Source organism: Mesocricetus auratus, unplaced genomic scaffold (assembly GCF_017639785.1).
Source record: "Mesocricetus auratus isolate SY011 unplaced genomic scaffold, BCM_Maur_2.0 Super-Scaffold_100007, whole genome shotgun sequence".
Taxonomy (NCBI): domain Eukaryota; kingdom Metazoa; phylum Chordata; class Mammalia; order Rodentia; family Cricetidae; genus Mesocricetus; species Mesocricetus auratus.
The window spans coordinates 26,404,806-26,417,863 of NW_024429191.1; the positions used below are offsets into that span (position 1 = coordinate 26,404,806).

Consider the following 13,058-nt stretch of genomic DNA (forward strand, 5'->3'; position numbering starts at 1 on the left):
GTCAACATATGTGCAGGGCCTTCATTTTTATCTCCAGCACTTAAAAAATCAGATTGAAAAATATATTATGGCAGTGACCCCAGCTTCAGGTGAGCTTGGGTCTCCCTGGGGCCACTCCCCATCCCCAGCCCTTCATCCATCCCCTCAATCTTCAGGGGGCCCGCTCCTGGCATCCAGAGGACCTGCCCACTCAGGAAAGGCATCAGCCCTTCCAGGCCTCATCCTCTGGCAACCCCAGCTTCAGGTGAGCTTGGGTCTCCCTGGGACCACACCCCATGCCCTGCCCATCACCCATCCCCTTAATCTTCCGGGGGCCCACTCCTGCCACCCAGAAGACCCACCCACACAGGAAAGGCATCAGCCCTTCCAGGCCCCAACCTCCAGTGACCCCAGCTTCAGAGGACCTGCCAACACAGGAAAGGCATCAGCCCTTCCAGGCCCCAACCTCCAGCAACACCAGCTTCAGCTCCTGGCATTTAGAGGACCTGTCCACACAGGAAAGACATCAGTCCTTCCAGATCCCAACCTCCGGCGAACCCAGCTTCAGCTTCAGCGTCCCCATCTTCAGGTTCAAGAAAGAAGGAGACCAGTGGAGACAGAAAGACCCCACCGCACACACTGGAAGAAGAGATGGGAAGAAGACAGAATAAGAGCTCACTCAGCAATAGAAAGCCCAACATGACTCCACCAGAATCTAGAGACCCAACACCAGCAAGACCTGAAAAGCACTACATAGATGAAGCAGAAGAGACAGACCTTAAAAATTATTTTATGAAGATGATAGAGACCCTCAAAGAGGAAACGAGGAAATCCCTTAAAGAAATAGAAGAAAAAAAAAACAAAAAATTCATGAAATGGGGGAAAAGGCAAACCAAAAAACTCAAGAAATAAACAAATCTCTTAAAGAATCTAAAGAGTACCAAGAAAAAACAACCAAACAAATGAAGGAAACAACGCAAACAGTTGAAGGATTGAAAGCTAAAATAGAAACCATAAAGAAAACACAGAACGAGGGGATGCTAGAAATAGAAAAGCTGGGTAAATGATCAGAAACTACAGATGCAAGTATCACCAATAGAATACAAGAGATAGAAGAGAGAATCTCAGGTGTTGAAGACTTTAGAGAATATACAATTATCAACCAAAGAAAATCTCAAAACCAACAAATCCCTAATAAAAAAAAACATCCAGGAAGTATGGGACATTGTGAAGAAGCCAAATTTGCTTTCAATTACCACAGATGGAGAAAAAAAATATTCCATGACAAAGCCATATTTAAACAATAGTATCCATGAATCCAGCTCTACAGAAAGTGTTGGAAGGAAAACATAGACCCAACGAAGATAACTGCACTCACAAAGACACGGGCAATAGATAATCCCACTTTACCAAACACCAAAAGTAAAAGGGAGGAGAACCTACACACAATAACTCCACTACCAATAAATCAAGCACAAACAAGAATCATCAATCAATGGTCATTGATATCCTCAGTGTCAACGGTATCACCTTGCCTATAAAAAGACACAGACTAGCAGAATGGATATGAAGACAGAACCCATCTTTCTGCTGCATACAAGAAACACATCTCAACGTCAAAGACAGATGTTACCTCAGAGTGAAGAGTTGGGAAAAGATTTTCCAATCAAACCGACCCAAGAAACAAGCAGGTGTAGCAATCCTAATATGTAACAAACTAGACTTCAAATTGAAATCAATCAAAAGAGATGAAGAAGGATATTTCATATTCATCAGAGGAAAAGTCCATCAAAGTGAAGTTTCAATTTTGAACTTCTATGCCCCAAATACAAAGGCACCCACATTCATTAAAGAAACATTACTAAAGCTCAAATTGCATATAAAATCTCACACTAGGAGACTTCACCACTCTGCTCTCACCTCTAGACAGGACCTCCAGACAGAAACTTAACAAAGAAACAAAAGAACTAATAGAAGTTATGACCCAACTGGGTTTAACAGACATCTATAGAACATTCCACCCAAACACAAAGGGATATACCTTTTTCTAGCACCACATGGAACCTTCTATAAAACTGACCACATAATAGAAAACATAGCAAACCTCCACAGATACAAAAAATTGGAATAACTTCCTGTATCTTATTGGACCACCATGCATTAAAATTAGAACTCAACAATAACACAAATCACAGAAAACTTACAAACTCATGGAATTGAACAATGCACAATTGCACCATCCCTGGGTAAAGGAAGAAATAAAAAAAGAAATTAAAGACTTCCGGGAATTCAATGAGAATAAAGACACAACATACCCAAACTTATGGGACACTCTGAAAGCAGTACTGAGAGGAAAGTTCATAGCACTAAATGCCCACACGAAGAAACTGGAGAACAGTCACACTAGAGAACTAATAGCACAGCTAAATACTTTAGAACAAAAAGAAGCAAACTCACCCAGGAGGATCAGATGCCAGGAAATAATCAAATTGAGGGCTGAAATCAATCAAGTAGAAACCAGGAAAATATTGAGAAGAATCAATGAAACAAAGAGTTGGTTCTTTGAGAAAATCAACAAAATAGACAAACCTCTGTCCAAACTAACCAAAAATCAGAGACAGTGCATGCTAATTAACAAAATCAGAAATGAAAAGGGGGGCATAACAATGGACATTGAGGAAACCCAGAGAATCATCAGGGAATACTTTGAAAATCTGCACTACACAAAATTGAAAAATTAAAGGAAATGGACAATTTCCTGGATATATATCACTTGCCAAAACTAAATCAAGAACAGATAAACAATCTAAACAGACCTATAACCCTTAATGAAATAGAAGCAGTCATCAAAAGTCTCCCAACCAAAAAAAGCCCAGGCCCAGATGGCCTCATTGCAAAATTCTACCAGAAATTCAAAGAACAGCCTATACCAATTCTTCTCAAAGTATTCCACACGATAGAAGTTGAAAGGTCTTTGCCAAACTCTTTCTACGAGGCTTCAATAACCTTGATGCCCAAGCCACACAAAGACAAAACTAAGAAAGAGAACTTCAGACCAATATTCCTCATGAACAACAGCCATTCATGATAAAGGTCTTGGAGAGATATGAGATAACAGGAACATACCTAAACATAATAAAAGCTATATACAGCAAACCAACAGCTAACATCAAACTAAATGGACAGAAACTCAATGCAATTCCTCTAAAATCAGGAACAAGACAAGACTGTCCACTCTCTCAATACCTTTTCAATATTGTACTTGAAGTTCTAGCCAGAGCCATATGACAACAAAAGGAGATCAAGGGGATACAAATTGGAAAGGAATAGGTCCAACTTTCCCTATTTGATAGTTTACATAAATGACCCAAAGAACTCTACCAGGGAACTCTCACAGCTGATTAACATCTTCAGTAAAGTGGAAGGCTACAAGATCAACTCAAGAAAATCAGTAGCACTACTATATACAGATGATAAAAGGGCATAGAAAGAAATCAGAGAAACATCACTCTTTACAATTGCCACAAACAACATAAAATACCTTGGGGTAATGATAATCAAACAAGTGAAAGACCTGTATCACCAGAACTTTGAATCTTTAAAGAAAGAAATTAAAGAAGCCCTCAGAAAATGGAAAGATCCCCCAAGCTCTTGGATAGGTAAGATCAATATAGTAAAAATGGCAATCCTGCCAAAAGCAATCTACAGATTCAATGCAATCCCCATTAAAATCCCAGCACAATTCTTCACAGACCTTGAAAGAAAAATAATCAATTTTGTATGGAAAAACAAAAGACCCAGGATAGCCAAAACAACCCTGTTCAACAAGGCAATGTCCAGAAGTATCACCATCCCTGACTTCAAGCTCTATTATAGAGCTATAGTCCTGATAACAGCTTGGTATGGGCAAAAAAACACACACACACACACAAAAAAAACAGGTAGACCAATGGAATTGAATTGAAAACCCTGATATTAACCCACACATGTATGAAAATCTGATCTTTGACAAAGAAGCTAAAAATATACAATGGAAAAAACAAAGCATCTTCAACAAATGGTGCTGGCATAACTGGCTGCTAGCATGTAGAAAATGTGCATAGATCCATGTCTATCATCATGAACAAAACTTTAGTCCAAATGGATCAAAGACCTCAACATAAATCCAACCACACTGAACCTCTTAGGGGAGAAAGTGGGTGGTACCCTTGAACAAATTGGTACAGGAGACAGCTTCCTGAACATAACACCAGTAGCACAGACAGTGGGGTCAACAATTAATAAATGGGGCCTCCTGAAACTGAGAAGCTTCTGTAAGGCAAAGGACACAGTCAGCAAGACAAAAAAGCAGCCCACAGAATAGGAAAAATATTCACTAACCCCACAGAGCAAAGGACACAGTAAACAAGACAAAATGACAGCCCACAGAATGGGCAAAGATATTCACAAACCCCACATCTGACAGACGGCTGATCTCCAAAATTAAAAAAGAATTCAAGAAGCAAGTCTCCACAACACCAAAGGATCCAATTTAAAAATGGGGTATAGAACTAAATAGAGAATTCTTAATAGAGGAGTCCAAAATGGCCAAGAGACACTTGAGAAAGTGCTCAACATCTTTAGCCATTAGGGAAATGCAAATCAAAACAACTCTGAAATATCATCTCACTCCTGTCAGAAATGCAAAAACCAAAAACACTAATGACAGTTTATGCTGGAGAGGATGTGGAGAAAGGGGTACACACCTCCACTGCTGGTGGGAATGTCAACTCGTGCAGCCACTTTGGAGATCAGTTTGGAGATTCCTCAGAAAAATGGAAATCAGTCTACCACGAGATACAGTAATTCCACTCTTAGGCATATACCCAAAAGATGTACCCTCATACAACAATGACATCTGTTCCACTATGTTAATAGCAGCATAATTTGTTATAGCCAGAACTTGGAAAGAACCTAGATGCCCTTCAACTGAAGAGTGAATAGAGAACATGTAGTACATTTACACAATGGAGTACTACTCAGCAGACAAAAAATGGAATCTTGAAATTTGCAGTCAAATGAGTGGGACTAGAAGAAAACATTCTGAGTGAGGTAACCCAGTCACAAAAAGACAAACATTGTATGTCCTCACTCATATATGGATTTTAGACATGGAGGAGGGCACTGCCAGCCTATAATCCCACCGCCAGCAAGTCTGGGGTGGAGGGAGGACACTAAGATAGATATGCACGATAACCCAGAGAAGGGTTATGGGATGTGATCTCCTTATTAGATTGGAGAGGAGTAGAAGGGGAGGGCAGAAGGAGATGGGAGAAAGAGAGGGAGAGAACGACACGGGAGAGCAGGAAGGTTGAGCCAGGGTAAGAATAGAGGAGATGGAAGATACCATAAAAGAGGGAGCCATTATAAGTTGGAGGAGAGAACTGGCTCTAGTGAGATCTTCACAGATCTACAGGAATGACACCAACAGGCGTTAAGGCTACCTCAAATGCCCTCCCATAATGGTGAGAATGATGACTGCCTTATATGCCATCCTAGAACTCTCATCCAGTGGCTGACGGAGACAGAGGCAGACACCCACAGCTGTGAACCGAATTGAACTCCTGGAATCCATTTGCAAAGAGGAGTGATGACAAAGAGAATCGTGATCGGTCTGGCGTGGCCCCCAGGAGCAGCTGACCAAAACAAGGGGCATCACATGGATCCCAGACTGATGATTGGGGGGGCAGCATGGGACTGATCCAAACATCCTCCCACCGAACCTGGGTGACAGAAAGGAGGTCTTGGCAATCTGTGGGACCTTGGAGAGTGGAGCAGTATTTATTCCTGGCAAACAGAGGGACTCTGGGAGCCTATGCCACATGGAGGGATGCTCTCTCAGTCTGGACACATGGGAAAGAACCGGTGCCATTCCTGAGATGATGTGACAGACTGTGGAAATCCCTCATGGAGGCCCTTGCCCTCCCTGGGGAGGGGAGGGGGGATGGAGTTGGGGTGAGGTGTTAGGAGGACTGGAGGGTGGGAGGAGAGGGGAGGGAGAGGGAACTGAAAGTGACATGCCTAAAAAGCTAAATAAAAAATAAGGAAAAAAGAAAGAGAAAACACTGTAGTTAAAAAAATCATTTTTAGAGCATAAAAGGGAATCCCAATTTGGCAAACCCAGAATGCAACATCCTACTATATGACTTCCCAAGAAACCCCCAATGAGACACATACTTATTTCCTTGAGCTCTGTCGAACAGCAGTGGAATGTAGACTGGGATCCAGCATTACATTCTGCTACGGGCTGAGAGATGCTTACTGGAGTCAGAGATTACTCAAACTGAAATAGAAAGTATTATCCTCTTACAACTCTGTTCTTCTCAACAACTGGGCTGACAATGAAGATACCAACACAGCAGCCTTTCTTAAGTCTTAGCAAAACCAATATTTCATTGAGTGTGACACACTGATCCACTATGAAAATGCTTTGTCCTTCTGAAATAAATGTAAATATCAATATGATCTGAAGACAATTATACATTTAGACTCTGAATGAACCAGTGATATTTCCTACTTTGTCACACCTGGACTAGGACTTCTCTCAGGCAGAGCCTGTGTCCTGCTCCCTCCTTTCCCCTTCATTTCTGCATTGTCTCCTTCTAGCACCTAATTCAGAGTCCAGCAGGTGAGTATAGGAACACTGAGCATCAAGTCAGACTGCAGGGGAAATAGCATTAAGGACCTCAAACACTTGGTCCACACTATTTTCTTCCCCAGTATAGGCCCGTGCCATATTCACCATGGAAACCACTCCTGATTGAAATGCCCATGCTTATTCTAAGATTAACCACATAATAATGTGTCATATTTCCAGAGCTATGAGAAAGCATGGCCAATTCTTATAGTGACACTAGACTCCCTTGTATTTATCTATGAGGGAAACTACAACCTGCTTGCTTCCATGGTTGTACCCCTTGGGGAGGGAAGGGATAGTGATATTTCAAATTACACTAAAATAGATAAACATGAAAAGTTTCAGAAATACTTCTAAATTATGGAGCCCATCCGACCCACCCTCAGTCTTTTTTTGATTTTTCAATCCTATTCTTCTCTTAATGGTTTGAATGACCAAGGCAGGAGTCTATTTACAGTGTCAAAAATGTATTTATTTCCATAAAGGACACACAGAATTCTAAAATATTCATTTTGAGGGAATGCGCTGCAGTGAATGGAGAGAATGAGTCCGTGATAATGTAAGAAATAGGATGATACTAGAGGTCACCCTTTCCACTACTGCTGGATGAGTAGACACAGAAAATAATTCTGGACTTGTAATGGTTGTCTGTGCTGTTCAGTCCCGACGGTGTCTTTTCAGTCTAAGGTGGAATTTCCCTCAGAGGGCCACTGGTACTCATGCTATAGAGAAAGGATTATAGTCAACTATGTAGACACTGTCTTCAACAATGTTCTCCCACTGATACCAACCTGCAGAGAGAGAGAGGGAGAGAGGGAGAGAGAGAGAGATGTTGAATGAACAAATGGTCACCTTTTTAATAATTCTCCATTTAAGACAGCATCTAATATGTACCCAAACTAACCGCCGACTTGGAATGTTGCGATAATAGGCACATGACACTAGAGACAGCTTAAATAATCTTTTCAGATACACAAGTTCTAAATAGCAAGTAAGAAACATCATGAAGTTACACAGGAATAGTCTTGATTTTTTTAAGTGTTTCAAGATAGGATTTCTATGGTTAGCTTTGGCTTGCCTGGAATTTCCAATGTAGGAAAGATTGACCTCCAACTCAGAGATCCTCCTGTTTCAGTCTCCCAAGTGCTGGGACTAAAGCCTTGTGTAATCAGAGACAAGAGACAGACATATCATTATTCCCCATTTTATGCCCAGTAAATGAAACAGGTCAGTAAGTGGCTCATGCCTATGTTTTATAAAGTCCATGACTGAAGTTCTTACACAGGGAATGCACTACACACAGAAAAACCCTGTGTACAGTTGTACAATTCATGGGAAGGACAATGTAGAACTGGGCATCACCCACAAATAGTCTGTTCCAGCATTTTTCTGGGGGTTTCCCTCAAACATCTTGTTTGTATCTTCTACTAAATACATGCCAGAATATTCCACAGTATGATATTGGGGAACAAGTGAGACCCCAAGTGTAGGAGAGAACACATCAGAAGTCTAAAGTGACCTGAAAATGTCAAGCCTATTAACAAATCTCTTGTGTCATAGTATTTAAATTTTTTATGGAAAATGGAATGTTTCCCCTTTAATGGAAACAGCTGAACTACAAAGGACAGGGTAGGAAACCAGTATTGCCAAGCACAGCAGCCTATTCATGTGAGCCCATCACTTGGATGTTGAAGACAGTAGGATACTGAGGAAGGTCATCCTCAGCTACTTAGTAAGGGCAATGCCATCCCAGACTACATGATCACAGAGCAAAAATCTGAAACCCAAACTAAAAACAAAGCAAAATGAAGGCACAAAAAATAAAACAGAAAATGGTAATAACCCACTGCATGCTATGCTGTGGTTAGTTGATATCCATAGGAAACCTGGCATTCTGAACAGAAACAGAGGAAGTGTATATTGGACTGAAAGTGGGATTGTAAGATGGGCAGCAGGGAGAATGAATGGGGGAAATGTGGGAAGGGAAACTAGAGGCAGGGTCAGGATGTAAAATGAATAAATAAATAAATACATAAATAAATGAATAAATAAATGGTTTCAGCTGAAAACTCCAGTAGTATTTAAGCTCCTTGAGTTTTACAGATTAGGAATATTTGCAGACATAGTAGCAATGGTGTAAGATCACTGAGCACAACACTCATCAAATAATAGAAACCAGCCACAGAGTCGTGTGGGTCCTAACATATCTCGTGAGAATCAGATGGCTTACATGTATGTCTTGGATCTGGAGATAGGGAAGGCAGGTGAACTCAAAGCCCCTGAGGAATGTGCACTTGCTTAAAGGCAGTCAGAGATCACTGGGTCTCATTGTTTGGCGGACAGTTATGAGAAATTACTTACTCATGACAGCCAGGGCACCCACAAACAGCAGCAGCAACAGGGTGGCAATGGGGATGACAAGCGCAAAGTCCTTAGTCATTTTCTCTGGTGGATTTAGTGAAGGGATTGATTCCTAGGGAAACAGTAAAACAGGAGTAGGAATAAATGAGCAGCAGTAAACACAAGAGTCACCGAGGGAACGAAATAGAATGCACATGCTTGAAATTAACCTAGACTCCAGGTCCTAGAGCTTCATCTTTACTGGCCTATCGCTAGTGAAATGTGCAGTAAGATGCAAGAATCTGAAGTGGTATAGGCAGTGGAACTCTAACACAATGGAAATCAGTGTCTTTGACCATGGTGGAAACCTGTTCTGTGTTAATTGAGGTGACTGCATGGGCAGATACCTCTGTCAAAACTGTAATCACATTCTTAATATGGGCTCATACATCATGTATGTGATTTTTGCCTGATTTAATCACATTCTGTGCTGGTTTGTGTGTGAAACAAAATATCACCATGTACTCTACAGAGAATGGTCAGTGGGAACGTTAATGCGTATCTTGAATTCAAATATCTTTTGTAAACATCAAATACCCTTTTTGAAAAAAGATTTAATTTATTCAGTACATATAGTGTTCCACCTGTATGTTTATCTGCACACCAGAAGAGTGTACCAGATCTTATTTTAGATGGTTGGGAATCAACATGTGGTTTTTGGGGATTGAACTCATGACCTCTGGAGGAGCCTCTCTGAGCCATCTCTCCAGCCCCAAAGTCAAATTCTTATTTCTTTATTTTTAAATATTTACGAATTTACTTATGTACATTTATTGAGACAGGGTGTAACTGTATAGTCTACATTGCCTAATGGTCCAGGCTGGCCTCACACTTCTGATATTTTGTATCAACTTCCTGAGTCCTGAGAATAAGGAGGATACTACTATATCTGACTCTTTTTTAAGCAAGTACCTTGAACTAATTTTACAGACATCTTTAGCTACACATTGTTTCATAGAAGATATACAAGACAGCATGGCTGATTGGGGAGGAATATACTTACAGTGTAATTATTCCAAGAGTCGTTCCAGAATGTCACAGTGTTTTTCCAATCTGCTCAACAAGAGGAAAAATTATAAACATACAAATTTAGATTTTTTTTCTACATCTATAATAGTCACCAACAGAGACGAAGTGTCATACCATGTTAGGGTGGGATTTAATAAGGCAGGAGATTTACTAAACAGCAAGTTTTGAACATTTAGATAATCAAAGTATATTTGAAATGCCCATTATATATCAAGGAATATATTGTTTTTATGTTCTGTTGTCTATGTATGAAACAGAGAATCCCATTTCCGCTGATGTAAGGGTTGTGACATCCTGACAAGGAGCCATTCACTGCAGTTTGCAGATGAAGCAGCCATCACATGACTCCATGTTTCTAATTTTAGCAAATGACAGACATCTAAGCTGGTAAAGTACACACAGTGACCATGCAATGAGGGGAAATACTTCAGGTCCTCAGTCCATGAGCCAATTCCCTGAAACAGGCTGAAACTAAGTACTGAAAAATTCTGTAAATCCTGAGAGAGTCTTGCATTTCTTCTGAATGTGCGGCTACCTGAAACAAAGTATTTGTTTTTCTCCCAAATTGTATTCTTGACAACCCTAGTTATAACCTAGAGGCCTCTGCAAACTCGGCATGGAGCACAGTCTTTCAGGGTCTTCCTGCTTGAATTACCAAAAAGCCATGGTGAGGCAAAATAAATAAGTATCACCCATCAGATTACCCTAACCATAACAACAAAAGTTATGAGGTTTCTGTCATCAGAACCAAGCCCTACCCACAGGATACAAGTTTTAGGAAGCTTTGAGACACACTGTAATAGCTGTCTTTTCATTCCTAGTTGTGAAAGGTTTGAATCTAAACTTGCCTTCGTGGTGGCATGCTTCTCTGATCTGTAAGTCAAGGTACTACCCATTAATGTAAACTTTACCAGTAGACAATTTGATGTATCAATTACAAGGCATCACTCAAAAGCATGAGCATGTTATATCACTTCCTAAAGCCTCTGTATTTGATGTGTATGTGTGTGTGTGTATTTTATCCCTACAAAGTATATATATATATATATATATATGCACACACACATATATATATTGCACTTTGCAGACTACCTGAATAAGCTAAAAGATCCTTAAAGTAAACCTTTATAAGCATTCACTATCTTTTTAAAGGGTGGTGTCATGATGCCTTTCCAGTGAGGATGTGGGAACAGTAGAAACCCTCTCCACATCATGCTCAGGGCAGATGTTCTGACCCTAAAGTCAGAAGAACCAGGTTCCTACTCAAGGTAATAGGGACAGAGACTTAGCCAATTTCTGTCTTCACAACTCTACCATGAACTTTCAGACTCTGTCAGTTCCTGTACCTATAAAATAGGAACAGATAACAGCTATATAGGACATAATTGTCTGACAATTGAACTCTGTATCATAAAGCATGAAGCATGCTGGCTAGTGATAAGAGGGCACTGCGTGTTGAACTGTATTGGGATTTACCTGGTGTATAAGTTTGTGCATGTACTGGTGTTGTAGCATTCAAGGAAGAGACTCTGCCTGATGCTGGTTCATCTGTGGGTTTCATTGACACATTCCTGGGTTCCATTGTAATTGTGGGCCTTTTTGTAGCTGTGAGTATTCTTGTTTTGAGTATTCTTGTTGTGGGTTTTCCTGTTGCTGGTCTTCCTGTTGTTGTGAGTCTTCCTGTTGTTGTGATTCTTCTTGTAGTTGTGGGACTTGTTGAAGGACTTGTTGGAATTTCTGTATTTGGAAATCAAGATGAAACAAGGATGAGTCAATAAGAAGGGGCAAGAGCTTCTGTTTTAGCATCATTGAGAAGCTGTCCCCCAGAGAGGCTCCTCTCCTAAACTTCTCTAATTTGTCACTGAGCAACTACTACAGGGCAGGGCAGGGCTGTGGGGACAGCTGACCAATAAGAGGCAGCTGAACTGAAGACATGGAGATGAGAACAGAGTCCACGTTCTTAAGGACAGTATAAATGACAGCTGTCAGGTCCTCAGATCTCTAAGCATCTGTGACACTGGAGCCTGTGGGAACCTGTGAATGCTCTCACTGGCTACTGACTTAACCCAAAGTTTTTATTCCCTGCATTTGCACTACAGTCAGTCCCAAGCAGCCACACCATATAGCCCTGCATCTTAGCATGCAGATCCCACACCAGCCCCAGCACAAATGGGATTTGAGCATTTGGGTAGAGAATGGACATTGTCTTCCTCTATAAGACAGAGAATGTTAATACCCCATATACAAAATTGCTTGGTATCAGAATTTAAATCCTTTTAACAATTCAAAATATTTGCATATAGATTTTGTCTTATAAAAGATCCTCAACTACAAACATGGTTTATGTATCATTCATATGCCTGCAATTTAAGTATATATGTTAATGGAAACTTTATAAATCTTTGATAATCCTGCACATAAAAATTTCATGGCGTTGAATTTTTCCTGGTGTTTTACCAAGGACATGCTTAAAAGGTTCTAGATTTTTAATCTCTTAAAAGTTAGGATTTTTGATTCAGGAAGGTTCAATCTACAGTTCACAAATCAACAGCATCCTAAGGACTCCAATCATCCAAATGGGTACCGATAGTCTTAGTATGCTACGTTCCTAGACAGGTCCTAAGGCAAATTAGTGCCAGGACTCATACTCTCAGTGTCAGCAAACATTACCCATGCAAGTTATCTCACTCAATTTTACCTCTGCTAACTACAAAATAATAGCTCAAGAATAAGGAAAATAGCTTTAACCATTCCTTATGTGGGGTACAGTGTAAGACTTCATGCAGTGTGTGTCTACCTTGTTGTTAAGGAGGAATCAGAGTTGCTGGATCACTTATGGCATCTGTAAGCATTGAGCTGTTAATGAATTTTTGAGCCTCATAAAAACTTCAATTAATGAATTGAAATTGGGTATTTTATGCTATGATGCCATGCCTATCCTTATGCTAGTTCTGGAAATCTAACCCCAGTGTTT

General features: G+C 40.4%; 1 protein-coding gene across 1 annotated transcript in view; it reads right to left on the bottom strand.

Moving 5' to 3' along the window:
* Positions 1–9,008: 9,008 nt before the first annotated feature.
* LOC110341207 (T-cell immunoglobulin and mucin domain-containing protein 2-like) overlaps positions 9,009–13,058 on the bottom strand; it is a 38,214-nt gene continuing 34,164 nt past the window's right edge. The window contains exons 7-8 of the mRNA XM_040747935.1: positions 10,059–10,108; positions 9,009–9,128 (exon numbers count right to left, since the gene is read on the bottom strand). Coding sequence (XP_040603869.1) covers positions 9,009–9,128; positions 10,059–10,108 — 170 coding nt within the window. The remainder of the gene's footprint in view (positions 9,129–10,058; positions 10,109–13,058) is intronic.